The sequence below is a fragment of the Sinohyriopsis cumingii genome, chromosome 17, assembly GCF_028554795.1.
Source record: "Sinohyriopsis cumingii isolate HCF-2022 chromosome 17, ASM2855479v2, whole genome shotgun sequence".
Lineage (NCBI taxonomy): Eukaryota > Metazoa > Mollusca > Bivalvia > Unionida > Unionidae > Sinohyriopsis > Sinohyriopsis cumingii.
In genome coordinates, this window is record NC_142977.1 from 45,107,726 (window position 1) to 45,124,334 (window position 16,609).

General features: G+C 34.9%; 1 protein-coding gene across 1 annotated transcript in view; it reads left to right on the top strand.

The window, feature by feature from the left end:
• The window catches only part of LOC149778533 (E3 ubiquitin-protein ligase COP1-like), a 92,984-nt gene that overhangs the window by 44,248 nt on the left and 32,127 nt on the right, over positions 1–16,609 (top strand). The window contains exons 13-17 of the mRNA XM_089939414.1: positions 2,756–2,864; positions 8,727–8,808; positions 9,165–9,281; positions 11,895–12,012; positions 16,118–16,242. Coding sequence (XP_089795540.1) covers positions 2,756–2,864; positions 8,727–8,808; positions 9,165–9,281; positions 11,895–12,012; positions 16,118–16,242 — 551 coding nt within the window. The remainder of the gene's footprint in view (positions 1–2,755; positions 2,865–8,726; positions 8,809–9,164; positions 9,282–11,894; positions 12,013–16,117; positions 16,243–16,609) is intronic.

Consider the following 16,609-nt stretch of genomic DNA (forward strand, 5'->3'; position numbering starts at 1 on the left):
GCCATACTATACTCTTTTATCTACGACATTTGAAATATATGCTTATATCATCAAGTTCTCAGGTAAGTTCAGTAATGCATGAGATAATACATAATACATGCATAATGATAAGGTGATGTTGCCTCTGGTTTATTGAGTATGTTATCACACTAGGTGCCATGTTTCCCATCTGATTTTGATAAAACTTGGAATAGATAGTTATATTACCAAGATCTTGTAATTAAGAATCAAAATTCTTTTAACACAGTTATAGTATCTGAGCTCACCTTTATGAAGAAGAGGAAAGCTGTCATGCCCAGTATTGGTGTTGGCATCTTCACAGATAGAAGCATGTACACATTTACAGCCTGTCATTTATTCTTGCTTCCTACGTCCTAGGCAGCAGTTTAGAGTGGATTTAATGACAACTTGATACATTATTTATACATTCTTGGTTCAAGTTTTGAATTTGCCTCTGATTTTTGGCATCTTGTGTAAATACTGTTATACCTTCAGTCATGAAACTTGGTAAGGAGGATACACATTGACGAGTTACAACATCTTCATAAAAATTTGTCATTGTGAACCAAAGTTCACATTTGGGTTCAGTCTCAACTACTGTTCATATCAGAATCATCAGACGAAATGATTGTACACATCTGTTAGTATAATATCCTTGTAACACAAGAAGGTAAATGACCTATATTTTACATTTCACTGCCTTATATTCAGTTTTTGTTTAGCTCCAAACTGCAATAATTGCAATGCCAGTAGCTGGTAAAGGAAAGTAACTTTTCCATTGATCAGACTGTTACCACGTGATCATAATGAATTGCGTATATTTCTGTATAAAAGGAGAACTACTTTTCTAAGAATACCCACTTCTATAAATAGAGTCATGTGTACAGCATAAGATAAACACTGCCAGTGAAGGCAGACACGAAGTAAGCATTACAGGAAAAGAGCATTTCTAACAATTTTTTTTTTTTTAAATTGAATAACTTTGGTTTTCATTGGTTGAAGGACTGGTATTATGATGACCTTATTACGAGAAAGCAGGACAATCCCAAGTGATATGAATAGCTACATAACAGAAAACCCTTAACATGTATTACTACACTCAATTAAGATTTCCATTTTTTTTAATGATGCAAAACAAAATAACATAACGAATAATTGAAATTTTAATTATAAGAGATTAATGTTGTTTTTTCTGAGTTTATCGTGGTATAAACTGTCAGTTGCTGACTCACACAGCTCACATAATGACCTTCGGGCGTTATTTTCTGTGTGAGTCGGAAACTGACAGTTTATACCACGATAAACTCAGAAAAAACAACGTTAAACTCTTGATTATTTGTTTTTTGTTTATCTCATGTATAATACTGTTAGAGATGAAATTTGATAAGAAGATGCATCTTAATGAGTTATACACACGCATCACAAAAACAGGTTATTGTGACCCATATTTCACATTTCTTGGACTTTGGTTAAATGTTGTGTTTTAATGTTTATGCCTGAACATTGAACTGGATGATTGCATGCATCTCTCTTAGTACTACACATACAAAATAGGGTCCCATGACCTACTTTACTTGGTACTATAGTTTCTGCATACATCCTCGTTTGTTTGTACCCCCTACCAATTTCAATTACGAAAATCTTTAATGTGATAAAAAAATGCACAGAACTTAGTCATTTCATTCACTGATTTATAATTTCTAACCTGATTGTGACCAGAGTGGCCCTAACACTGTCATCATCTGTGCATTTCATACTTAACGGAGTTTCCATACTAACATGGTGCCATTGCATACCTGTGGACAAGTCGATTTTCCTCGGACAATAGAGTGATATAGTTCATCCTATTTTGTAACTCCTGGATAATTCTGAAATTACCTTAAGGTGGAGAGTTATATCCCTTTGCACAAATATACATAGAAATCACACCGCTTGTTAAATCCATGTGAAAGGCAAATTTGTAGTTAGTTGTCATTCCTTTCCTTTGCTTGATTGTAAATATCAGAAGTAGACGAGATAGTAATTACCTTCTGTGTACATATATGTGTAGTCGTACATCCACCCCTTTGCTGAAATTGAACATGTCCAGGAACTTAAAATGACCAGCGGGCAGGGTCATCTTTTACATGGAAAACTTCATTTGGTGTGAAATGCGCAGATGATAACATTGTTAGGTCCCCCACGCCCCCAGTCATAATTCGGTTTGAAATTATAAATCAGTGAATGAACTGACAAAGTTCTGTGCATTTTTTTATCTCTTGTATATTTTCCATTTTTTTTAAATTGGTAGAGTGGTACAAACAAACTGGGAGGTAAATTCAGACAATTAATAGAAATAGTGACAATCTGATATTTGATATGGCCAACATGGCATTCATGTTGAAAATCTTGTTATGATTTCATTCCCAGAACAGAAACTCGTTTCAACTTGGAATTTCCATCAGATGACTTTCTTTGATGCCTAAAGAAAAGTTGACATCCATAATATCCATGCAGCAGCTAATTTGAAAATGTTATTATTACAGAAGATATCACACATGGTTTCTACACTCCATAGTTAAAAAGAAGAAATGGCCTTATTCTTGAAATTGTTTTATGTCAGTAGAGTATCAGTCCCTTCAAGGGACTCGTATAATTTGTAGATTTTGCCATGCGATGCTTAAATTAGTGGATATGCCTCCAACACCAGTAGTGTTTCACACATGCATATCATTGTGACAAGAAGGATGCTTATTGTATTTGTTGTATGTTACAGTTGTGTCACATGGAGTGCATACCACAAGAATTTACTGGCCAGCTCTGACTATGAGGGCACAATCACGTTATGGGATGCATTCACAGGGCAGAAGTCGAAATTATTCCAGGTCTGTCAAACATTACTATTTCTTTTGTTGTGTAAATCTCGACACTATTTAGATAGAAATAGATTGTTGGAGCTCATTTACAGTAATTACTGTTTGACAGTATGTGGTATGCATGTGTACTCGTCATTTTTGTCTGTTAAAATAGGTCTGTTCAGCTCTCTGTCCATCCAGAAACAGTAAATAAATTATTATTGGATTTGAACCAAATTGTATATGCATTTTGATATTGATGAGACCTTTTCAGTGTTCTACAGCATTGTTTAGCAAAGTTATAACCCCTAATTGTCAGACCCACCCATTTGTTTCCACATACTTACTCCCTTAATTCTACTGCTCCCGTAGCCTAGTGGATAGAGCGTCCACCTCGGATGCAGTAGGTTGCGGGTTCGAACCCCAGCCAAGTCATATGAAAGACTTATAAAAATGGTACTAACAGTGCAGTGTTAGGACTGGTCTGCCTGGTGTCAGAATAATGTGACTGGGTGGGACATCGTGCTACATGTCTGCAGCATGATGTCCCAGTGCATGACATCACTGTAAACTGCCACACTGCAGACATTGTAGTGATTTGAATGAAAAATTGTTAAAGCTATGTTAATAATTCAGTTGGCTGAGTTTGATTGTAAGCCTTTTGTGGCATTGTTTAGCAGAGTTACAGTCCATGATTGTCAGCAACCCTTATTTTTGATTTGTATAGTTAATCCCTTTATTATTGGGCTTTAACCAAATTTTGGTGCTGCATGATATTGGTGCAGTCTAACCTGAGTTTGTTTGCTGACTTCTGCATAACGTTTTATCATAGGCATAGCCTGTGATAATCAGACTTGGCCAGTTTTGCTTCTGCACAATAATGCTTAATATTGATAAGACATTGGTTGAGTTTGATAGTCAGTGGGTCTTTTTTTAAGCATATTTTATTGAATGTATTTCAAAAGCAAAAGGGTTAGCCTAGGTTATTTTCACTTAGAAAAGTCTTTCCTCTGGCAAAGATAAACGACAATATTTCATTGATCAGGTATCAGTTTTCTGTATCATCATTTAGCAGAGTTAAGGCCCATGATTATCAGATTATTTAATTTCTGCACATGAATGAAAAACAAATTTAGTTGGCAGCTTGAGATTAATGCTACATTGACTGAGTTTGGCTCATTGTTGCTTTCATACTTTCTCACCATGTAACATTTTTAATCAGAATCACCACTTTAAAAAATATTATGGGGTTTTAGTCTTGAGCTCAGACAATGTGTGATACGTTGAAGCTTGACATGAGCTTGCGATGGGTAGATGGTTCTTTGCAGGGATTTTCCTAACGGTGTTCCTCAACCAGATATACTGGCTGCCATGTATAGTATATTATATGCTGAAAAATGGTATTAGACCCATAAAACCACACATCACAACCTAATTGTTTGACTTGCCAGTTTCCTTTGTGTTGCTGACACCATGACCAAGTTTGACATTTTAGTGTTCAGTTTTCAGTGTCCATTCTGCATATCATTTGTCAGAGTTGTGCTCCTGAGTATTCTACAACCTACCTACAAAGTTGGATATAACATGGTACCGAACCCTGTGACCAAAACTAAACTGTTGTATTTATCGAGTGTGTGATAAGATCGGCTGAAAGAAAACTACGTACACTTTTGTGTTATAGTTTTATTTACATTTTAAAAATTTGACAAAATTCAGTCATTCCTGCTATATTACAGTTTGATGAACAGTTCCCGCTATACCACAGTTCAATACATAACCTCCTTAGTTGTTATGGACCCCAATTACCACAATATAGTTTAGATGGAAGTAGGAATAATTACATTTACTTAGTGGTAAACTTTGCATATTAATGACTCTGCATTGTATATAGTGATCTCGAACCCTCGGCAGGTGAGCTGTATATGTGAATGAGTAGGAAATAAATAGACAAAATGCATTTCATGTGAAACCTCAGCTGTAATGGCAGATTAAAGTAATTATTGATGCATGAACTATGATTCTAATGGTGGTCATACTCGTCATCACTCCAAGATTACTCAAAGCCTCTGACTTCCACTAAAAAAAAACTCTGGATTTTGGGAGTTGGACAAACCTGTTGTAACTGTCACCTTCACTTAGCAGTCACCTATTCACAGTGGCCATTCTAGTTTCCCATGGCAAATTTCCTATATAAATGTCCTATATGTAATGGTCCCCATACTTATGCAAACAGCAGCCGCATGTTTCCTAACCAAACAGTGGTTTCTCCCTATCACTAGGGCATATCTACATTGACCATTCAGTCAAAGCAAAGTGAATTTTCGATTCATGAGGAAGGTATTGTTTAGATAAATGCATATCATGTGAATCAATGTACAGACATTTCTTATCTTTTACTCATAACCCAGTCATGTTGACAGTGCAAGTCGTGTGAATTTCGAAAGCATTTTTTATCATTAGGGTAGGGAGTGAAAATAGTTTGTTTGCCAGATGGTGGGAAAAGTAGCAGCGTTATCACAGCAAGAATGTGAGTCACCTTTTGTGCCAGTATTGCAAGTACAGTGGAACCCCGCTATAACGCGATGATCGGGGTCCATATTACTGTGCATTAAAAACATTTACTAATTTTTATTTGTTTGAACGATAATACAGATTGACAGATTGACCGATAATACCAGACTATCGCTATATCATGAAAAGTGTATCAACACCGTATGCTACCGTGCCGTCGTGGCATGCAGTTCATCCATAATGGATGTAATTTAATTGAAAATCGTACAGATTTAAAATATTCAATAATTTTGTAATAGTCTGAATTCGTCGTGTAAAATATAGGATGAACAAAATATTGAAACCATTTACTTGCCGTCTGATATCGTACGGTCATTGCATGCAGCTATTCCCGGGTCTACATACGGTGTCTGTACAAATTTCATACCGCTAAAATTTTATCATATGCGACAACTGCAAGAATAATTAACAATCAACACATGATTTCAGCGTGCAAATAACTTTTATTTCAGATTTTGTGAACATCAAAAGAAACATGTGAAAGCTGCTAAATTAATCGTTGCGCAAAGTGCAAAGTCAGTGTGGTTCCAAATTTAAATTTCATCATTTCTTGAAAAATATATCCAATGACGTTTGCTTCTTTGCCGCGAACTTACTCGCCTTAAATTTGGAATCATCTCCATTGATACGAAAACGACTTGCGTTTTTGAACTTGCTTTTCCATAACAGTAAAATATTTTTTATATAAGCAAACAACGTACACAGATAAAGCTCAATAACTAAGTAATGAAGGCCTGCAATGGTTACGAATCACTTTTTATATAAAACAAAATTAAGCTGAACGGATGTACAATTTCATACCCTTTTAATTCACAGATAAAAAAGTGGATATTATTTACTTTCAACTGTTTGTTGTTTGATCACACCGCCAAGCACAGCATACATGTTGGCGGCTTTCGTCCTTTGATGTTTATTAAATTGTGCGACTCTTGTATCAACCACAGCTTTGTCTGCTGCTTGGCTGTGATTGCAGTTAAATAAGAAGCCCATGTCGGCTATTGTTTGAGCAACGACTGTATACAGATTTCATGGAAGACAATCACAAAGACGATTTACTGGCTTTACTCATGGATCCGTAATAAGTAACACTTCCGATAATGTTTACTTCGGCTTAACAATTCAAAAACCTAATTAAACCAGTTTTCTCTTCTAGAGTAGAATACGGAGCTTCACCACAACCTGTTCAAATTGATAAATTTCAGAAGCCAAGCGTTGTACACACTATTTCTCGTACGTTATATATATCGTATTATTTTAGAATTCATACAGGATCACTTCTCCAAAATCACTTAAAGAACCTGGATAAATTGTTAAGTTCCGATCGTTTATTATTAAAAGTCATACGCGAATTCTTCCACCAAATTATAATAAACGTTTTACACACTATTTCTCGTACGTTAAACAAATATTTTCACGGTCCGATAAAAATACACGTAAATGAATTTCAAATTTCAGGAACCATGCCACGATCATATTATTTTAAAAGTCACAACTAATCTCATGCCCAAAATGAAGTTAATTTCTTGTTTTGTTTTTTTTTTACTTTTCTCCAAATTTTTTTTCTCCATGTGTGAATGAATATACGAAATTTCGGGATCCATGCTACGACCGCGTTATATCCGAATTCGCGTTATGGCGGGGCGCGTTATAGCGGGGTTCCACTGTATAGTTAGATATCTTCATCTTTTTGCCTGTAAATTAAACCTATCTAAGAAGGACAAATGTTCGTCTTTGAGAAGAGAGATGAGTTGCATCCCTTTTCATTCAGGTCAGTGGTCATTCAGTATTCAAAATGTGTCTGTGATGACAGGTGATGTTCTAGTTCCTTGGCCACAGCGAGTAGCCATATACTGGTTCTTTTGAGTTTCTGTTCATCACAGGCTTCTTGCATAAGCTGTTGTTTAATCTTGGTGTGTTAAACAAATGACTAATCCAGATATTTTTTTTATAGCATGAACAAACTAAGATCAGTGTATATTTTTTAAGTCTGTGATGGTCAGTATTGTACTGATTTATCAACAGTACAGAAGAATCACTATGATATAATCAAAGAATGTCTTCAGAATTCACAGTAATTCCATGACAGCTGTAAATTAAAATAGTCATTAAATGAATTCATAATAAACAATAACTCCCTTCTTATAGATAACTAATATGCAGAACTGGTTAGCATTGCACATTAATTCTAGAATGATCCAATCTCATAAACGTCAGCTGTATTACACTGACTAACCATAAAATAGGCGAACTTGACCTTTTCAAGAACTTGTACCCTTTTCAGATCACGTGATGTTTACTTATGCTAATGGTATTATTCAGCCATGGAAGTTTGAATTGAATCTGTACACTTGACAAATGACTCATCTTTTAAGTGCAAACTGTGAACATAGGATATTAGTATTAAAAATGTTATTAACTAAATTACCCTTATGAAAACTATTATTCTGAAAATAATACATATAATAGAGATATACCTAACATTATACATTATTAAAACACAGCCTTTTTTTTATGAGTATCCCCCTCACTTATAATGGGAGTCAGTGGGTGTTGTTATAAAGGGAACCTTTTTGTGTATTTTATACACTGTTATAACAGTCATGTTAGAACAACTGTCAATATCTTTTATGACTGTCACATACAATGTGGATACTCCATACTGTTCCAAAGTATGCAGTCACATTTGTCAGAAGCAGCTACCTTTTGGAATTTGTTGGGGTAGTTATGAATGGGTTAAGGGTCCATCATTTTGGGAAGAAATCAGTTTAGAAATCGATTTTCAGGAATAAATTTCTGCATGATTTTGAAATATTGTACGTTTCGATTGGAGCTGTTTACATTTGTAATGGAGCCTATTTTCAGTCCCTGCGTTGCTTAAAAAGGATCCCTAGGGAGTTAAAAATAAATATCAGCTTAAGACAGGTGACTGCTTAATGGAGGCTTCTTTTTACACATATTTTGTGAAATGGACCTCAGAAAAATGGCGGTAAAGTTAGTGAACTTTGATTTCTTAATGAAGGGCTAACTATAATTGGTAGATTTTTTTCATTAATGAACTAATAATGTAAGACAAGAGCATATTAAGTTGGAAATTGTTGCTGCCATAGCTACTAATCCAACATGTTTTGGTCTAGCTGAGTACCACAAATTTCATGCCTATTTAATAGAGGCAGATATTCAGTCTATTAATTTGTTTCTTTTTGTAAGTATTTTCAAACAACAACCAAAGGCTAACAATTTTTTTTCCAACCTGCTGTAAACTAGTTGTATGTTTACGAGTATGATTATACATTAACAGTCTTTGTGCTGTCAAATTTTCAGGAACATGAAAAGAGATGCTGGAGTGTAGACTTCAATAGAATGGATCCCAAATTAATAGCCTCAGGTTCTGATGATGCCAAAGGTAGGTTTTCAACAAATGGGAACTTTTTTTTCTCCCCCTTTTAATGTGTTTGTGTGTGTGCATGCGTGTGATTATTTTTGGCCTAAATTTGAGTTGTAGCCATTTACTTTTTGTTGTTCACTGGCTTTGATCTAAAGTACTTCAGGAAGAAACAAATTCATTTAAAGTTAAACTAGTCCGGTAAAGGTTTATGTTAAATTATATTTCAGTTGAAATAATGGAATTTTCTGTTTTGTTTATTTTGTTCCTTAAATTGGACTCTTACGGAACTTTTAAAAAAAAGTAATTTCAGGAATTCTCTTTAAAACAAAATTATGTGCATAATATTTGCATACATTGTATTTTCTTTATTTCAGTTAAGTTGTGGTCAACGAATACAGAGCATTCCATAGCCTGCTTGGAGGCCAAAGCCAATGTGTGTTGTGTTAAGTTTAACCCAGACAGTCGCTATCATCTAGCGTTTGGTTCTGCAGGTAAAATAAATGTTACAGCTGTGCTGTTGAGGTGGTATCTTAGGCACTAGTGCTAAAATCTATGTATTGTTTCATCATAGATGTGCTAATGCCACAGCCTCTTATGCACTAGTGTTCTAATATATTTATTGGATCATCATAGGTGTGCTAATGCATTTACATCTTAGGCACTAGTGTTCAAAATCTATTGGTTTATCATTGGTGTGCTAATGCCATGGCATTGTAGGCACTAGTGTTCAAAATATATTGGTTCATCATAGGTGTGCTAATGCCATGGCATTGTAGGCACTAGTGTTCTGAATTATTGTTTCATCATAGGTGTGCTAATGCCATGGCATCTTAGGCATTAGTTTTCAAAATCTATGTATTGTTCCATCATATATGTGCTAATGACATGGCCTCTTATGCACTAGTGTTCTAATGTTTATTTTATCATCATAGGTGTGCTAATGCATTTTGCAATTTAGGCACTAATGTTCAAAATCGTGGTTCATCATAGGTGTGTTAATGCCGTGGCATCATAGGCACTAGTGTTCAAAATCGATTGTTTCATCATAGATGTGCTAATGCTATGGCCTCTTGTGCACTAGTGTCATATGTTTATTTTGTCATCATAGGTGTGCTAATGCATTTGCAATTTAGGCACTGGTGTTCAAAATCTATTGGTTCTTCATAGGTGTGCTAATATCGTGGCATCATATGCACTAGTGTTCAAAATCTATTGTTTCATCATAGGTGTGCAAATGCCATGGCATCTTAGGTGTTAGTGTTTAAAATCTATTGTTTCATCATAGATGTACTAATGCCATGGCCTCTTGTGCACTAGTGTTCTGATAGATTTTTTGGATCATCATAGGTGTGCTGATGCATTTACAGTTTGGGCACTAGTGTTCAAAATCTATTGGTTCATCATTGGTGTGCTAATGCCATTGCATCTTAGACACTATTGTTTAAAATCTGTTTATTGGTTCATCAGAACTGATCAGTCATTGATTTTAATTAATTGGATGTATTTGTATATTTTTTCAAAGACAACTTCACTCTTGCATACTTGTCAAGTTCCTTGTATCCTGGAAAGTCAGTCACTTTAATAGCGCATTTCTTGTGTACCATGTTTTTGGAACTGTGGTTGTGCTTCAGATGGCTACACTAGGTGCAAACTTCTGTTTGCATAATAGTCTCTTCCAGGAAGATTTCAAACCAACAGAAAGTTGAAGGGTTTAAAACAGAAATCTTTAATGATTTACGTTTGATTATGAAAAATCATAACAATTTGTATCTCACCAGAGATTTGTTGTTTTGATTAATCATTAAACTACCATCTGTCACCATCCAGTGCACAAGTTGTTGCTTGAAATTTTTTTAATACATGGCATGGCACATGGTATACAACATCTCACGAATCCACTGAATGTTGGTAATATTTCACTTGTGAAATGTCATTTTGTAATTCTTCTTAATCTGTTAAATACATTTTCATTTCATCCCAAACAGTCAGGTGATGAAAAGAAAGGATAAATGTAAATCCAGAATGCATTTGTGAGCTCTTAAATGGAAATAGTAATTTTAATGGAACCATGAACTGAATGCAGAAGAAACAAATTTCATTTGCAAGTGAAGCACAAATGAAATACAAAAAAATGCGGAGTTGGTTGGATCACTTGTTTGAGGGTCTTACCTTCATTAAACTAGGTATACATTTTGTATCATTACAAGTTTATGTTTCAGTGCTTTTAATGTTGTCTTTCGATTTAAAAATATTGTCTTTACAGTTCATATTTTCCTTCGGAGTATTCCATAAGCAATTTACTTATTGAAATATCTAAATATTTTAGGGTTATCATTAAAAATCAGTGGCCCCCCCCCGGGTGGCTGATTGGTCTAAAGCACTCTCCATTACGGATCACTGCCATCTCACTTCTGTCTGCGTGGATTCAAGTCTAGGATTCAGCCAATGTGTGTATGTGAGAAAGCTTGCCATTAGCTTTTCGTGGGTCAGTGGTTTTTCCCAGGGTTTTCCCAGGTTCTACCTCCTCCACCATTAATACTAGCCGCCATGCATAGCCTATCTTGTGCTGAAAAATGGCGTTAAACCCAACAACAAGAACAACAAAATCAGTGTTTTTAGTGATAATTAGATTCTTGTATTGTTTTGTTTAAATAGGTTTGATTTTTTTGGAGTTAAATTACCAAACTGATTAAGAGGATTTGGCTGGTTATTTGCTGTCTATTTTCAAGAATTGTTTAGGCATCATCAGCTACTTTTAGTGTAAAAATGATGAAATGAAATTTAAATGGGCCATTGTTTGTAGTCTTTCATGTGAATGGCTGGATGATAGGTGTCTGGTGTCTGCAGCAGTGGTGTTATCAGGTGCATCAGCAACAATTGTGTCAGAATGCTGTGTTAAAGGTTTTGATTGTCATATTTTCTACATCAGCAACATTGGTAGAATGTGACATTTGTACCCTGATTTGGTGGAATTTATGATTTGTCAGACCGCTTGTCCCGTAGAATGGTCATCCATTTCAGACTTACCACTTCATTTTTTATACATCCATGTTGTAGTGTTTTTTTTATAATCTTTGCTTTATGAAGGTATTGATCCTTTGTAGATCACTGTGTTCATTATTATGACCTGCGGAACACGAAACAACCTGTGATAATCTTCAGAGGGCATCGTAAAGCCGTCTCTTACACCAAATTCCTCAACAGTACCCAGCTTGTGTCAGCGTAAGTACCAGGATTTGAAACAAATTTATTTCTGATTTTTCACATAAAAAAAAAACAGTTATAAATTTCATGAAACAGACTATGATAATGCATTTTACTTTGAGTGAATCCGGTGGCCTAGTGGTTACAGCATCCACCTCGGATGTGGGAGGTCACGGGTTTGAACCCTGGCCAAGTCATACCAAAGACCTGTAAAAATGGTACTAATAGCTGCCTCGCTAGGCACTCAGCATTAAGAGGTTAGTGTTAGTACTTGTCTTCCTGGTGTCAGGATAATATGACTGTGTAGGACATCATGCTTCATGTCTGCAGCATGATGCTCCAGTGTTTGACATCTCTATGCAGACATCATAGCGATATGACTGAAAAACTGTTAAAGGTACCTTAAAAATCCAAATCACACACACGCAAACTTTGAGTTAAAGTACAGAGTGAAACAGTTACTGATATGAACTATGACTCACAGTATTTAACATCATTAAATTGTAACATGTCTTAAATTTTAGCACATTATTGACACAGAATTGTTAGTAAATACTGTATATTGTGCTGCAGAAATTAAAGTTGGGAGGATGCTCAGTCAAGGGCCATAACTCCTGCATATGTCAGGGAACACTGGAAATAACGTTAACTTAAGACATCGCACAAAAAATCATGTCAAATTTATTTGAAATCCAGAAAATTTTGCTGTTGTCATCTTGTAGAAACCTAACATTGTCAGTAGGGTGAGGAATCATGGGGCCACAACTTATAAAACAGGACAAAACCCATAAAATGCATATATATGTTTTTTTAAGAGACAGCACTTACAGCAAATTGCATTGGAATATGTTTAATGGTTCTTGAGCTATTTAGATTACAGTCAACAGCCCTCATGAAGTTAAGTGTCAAGGGCCATTAACTTTACACTGACAGAATCTTGCAGTATGTTTCCATATTTTTTCATACTGCACAGCACATTTGTATACAAAGAGTATAGTATGTTAGGAACTACTTTGGAAATAAACAAGGTATGCTCGTTTAGTTCAAGCTTTAGCTTTTGGTTTATTAGATTTGTTTGTGAATGGACTACAAGTGCTTTATCTACTTGAAAGTAGAGATGATAAATAAAGTTAATGATGTGGATGACTTTACTGAGTCATAAATGAAACTTTCAGACTAGGAAACAAATGAACGTGATATTTGCAATGTCAACAACAAATGTGAGAGACACAGTAATTGAAAATACCATTCTGATAATTTCAAGTTTTATATTCTTAACTTTCTACAAATGGAATGGTTCACACTATGACAAGTGCTCTCTATGGTCTCTAAATATAGCACAGAAAAGTATACTCAGGCCAAGGACTATCACATATCTATCAGATAGAAGTACTATTTTACAAGTCAGTCAAAACAATAAATTCGAGAAAAAAATGCAACTGAATGTTTTGGTAAGAAACTAAGAACCTCAGAGCCAAGAAGACAATAAACTAAATATTTCCACTGGCAAAATGGATTGTCACACAACAGCTGCTTTGCAATTTTCCCAGTTAACTATTTTGATACAATGCTAGGCTAGTGATAGAAGACATACAGTGTATGATATGGGTCATAGCTGGGGTCCTTCCAACAGCAAGCATGCAAGTGACAGAGCATACATTTCAGTCTTCTTAGCTGGTAATAAGAAGTGTCATAAATACACTGTGCATCTTGAATTTCCTCAAATGTACTTTCTTAGTTAGTTCTGCAAATCTTAATATGATCCATGTCATGGAAAACCGGATAAACACCAAATTGTTCTGTATGTCTACTTCATGTCCAACTGAAATCTCTTTCTCCTTGCTGCACTGAATTGACCAGTCCATCATAATCAACTCAAATTAAATTGGTTTTTTTTTTTCTTACTGAACTTGATTCATTATTTTGTTTATGCCACAAGAGTATATTGATTGAGGTGGATGGTGTCATAATGTTAAAAGTTGGACGATGTCAAACTTTGATAATAAGCATGCTTAACAGTAACTAATACCACTTGATGGCTGTGTAAATGGGATATTATTGTTAAGTGTTACATTTATGCAACAGATTTGGAGTACAGTTAAATCTGTCTATTGGGGATCAAAAATTTGCCTTTATAAACAGGTGCCCTTTGATCATAGTAGGGAGTTTTAAAGGCACTTTGCCTTTATGCACATACTTAACCAGTATTTTATAGATACTGACAAAATTCCTTCAGCATGCATACATCGAGATTTAATGGTATGAATATAAATCAGTCTTGTAACTATATCTGTATAATAATATAAACATATAAACATAATCATTTGCAATTCAACCAAAATGCCTACTCCTATTCAACTTGATTGTGAAATGGGTATCTAGTAGATGTGATTTTTTTACTGTAAAATAATTACCTTCCACTTTTCTGTGTCTGTTTCTGCTGTATTTAAGCTGAACACATCATATCTATTAATAATGCTTTGTTTATGGCTCAAAATTGTTAAATTGCGATGTTTGTTAAGGCTATAAAATCTATCTCTAATTGTATTGTTTTCTCATACTTTTTAGCTTTATATTTTTAATGGCTTTAAACTGGTTACCCTGGTATTATTTCTGTCTACTCTGAACTGGAAGTGGAAGAGGTTGTGGCTTCCACCATTTCCTGTTTATTTTTAACCAGAGTGGCATCAAATTTTTCTAAATTTTGCCAGTAGATGAATTTAAAAATGAAGTTAATTGCTGCACATTATAAAAACGTGCATAGTATATAATGATTAATGCATGTTTTTGAGTTAGCAATAAATGCTGTGGGTAATATTTATTAAATGTTACATTGCATAATCACTCTTTCTCTCTGTCATTGCTACACATAACACATTTTATTACAAAGAAAGATGTATTGTTTTTATACAAAAAGTGTATTAGAGCACTTTGTAAACACGTCACAGCTATGTGCTTCTGCAATAGACTTGTATGTGCTGTGTTGAAAGATTAATGGGGAACACAAAATATATATAGCTTGTTTTATTTACCACTACAAACTAATTTTATGTTCAAATATCTCAAACTTAACCTCATTTTATTTCTTAGTCCACATTACAAGTCCACAATTTATATGTCTACAAACATCAAAAATCATTTTAATTTAGAAGTTAATGTTTCTTTTGAAACTCTGGTGCTAAAAAAACAACATTAAAACTTGACACCTTCGTGATTGACCATTGTTAACAATTATATCAGCTGACAAAAAATGTCATTCCTGTGATCTTCTTTGTGAAAATCCCTTTTGTTTATAGCATGAACAGCAGCTGAGAGAGAGCAGCCTTCAGTACAGTGTAGATGGATTCAGTGCTTTTAAAAATTGTCATCCACTCAAATAATCAATGTCAATCAGGAAAATAAAAATATTATATATGGTTTGCTTTATTTACCTCTAGAAACCAGTTTTACACAATAATATGAAAACTTAATGGCAAATCTTTCTCGAAATTTGTTTTTAACAAACTAATATCTTAGTTTTACAGCATTAATTTTGTGACAACAAGAAACATTTTCAATCAACAGCGTTTAGTCTGAAACATCAAAACACGACATTGACTAGTAGCTGCTATGAAGTGTCGTGATATAAGTTCATCTGCATGTATCCCTCGCTCGACCACCAATAATACCATAAGAAATGCTACCACTGTATAGATTATACAGACAATGGTAAAATATTTACACCTGCCGTAGATGAGTTACAGGGTCAGGATTTCATCTGATTGTTTTGCGTGTTGACATGCAGAGCAAATACATTAAAATCACTTGGTGTGCAATATAACCCACTGTGACTGGAATAATATCTGTGATGGACATAAGATTGAGTGGATTTCCACTAGACCTGGGAGAAATCCACTGGATTGTGTGGACATCCACTACTCGTATTGAGCACTTAATCCCCTGTGTCCCTGTCCACCAGATCTAGCGTGCAATCCATAATCTATGTTGCATGTACTGTATATGTATGCACATACATTACACATACACACAATAAACACACTGAAATTTTAAATAAATATTGGAGATAGCAGGATTTCCATCTGTTTTGCACTTCATATAATGTTCTTCCTTTTATTTATCACAGATCTACTGATAGCCAACTAAAGTTGTGGACAGTAACCAAGTCCAATTGTGTCCGCACATTTAAGGGTCACATCAACGAGAAGAATTTTGTAGGGCTGGCCACAGATGGGGATTATATAGCATGTGGTAAGAACAACAGAATAATGTTTGGATGTCATTAGAAGCTAGGAAGTAAGGGATTTTCCCACCTAGTCTGGTTTCAAGCCATGACTACTTTCACTATAAGTCATGTACATAGAAACATTGGAACACCCCATGCCCAACTCTACAGCCTCTATTTTACTCTCTTAAAGTTTCCTGCAAAATAATGTCTTCGATTACCATATATGCTGATGTACTAGTCAGTTCCAACTGCAAACAACATAGACCCTGATCTGATGTTGCATAATGATCTGGCAGAGCAGGGTCTTTGTTGTTGGTTATACTGAGTAGTCTTTACAAACTTCATAGACACAGATCGGCTGGCACATTATGCAATGGCAGATTTGGGTCT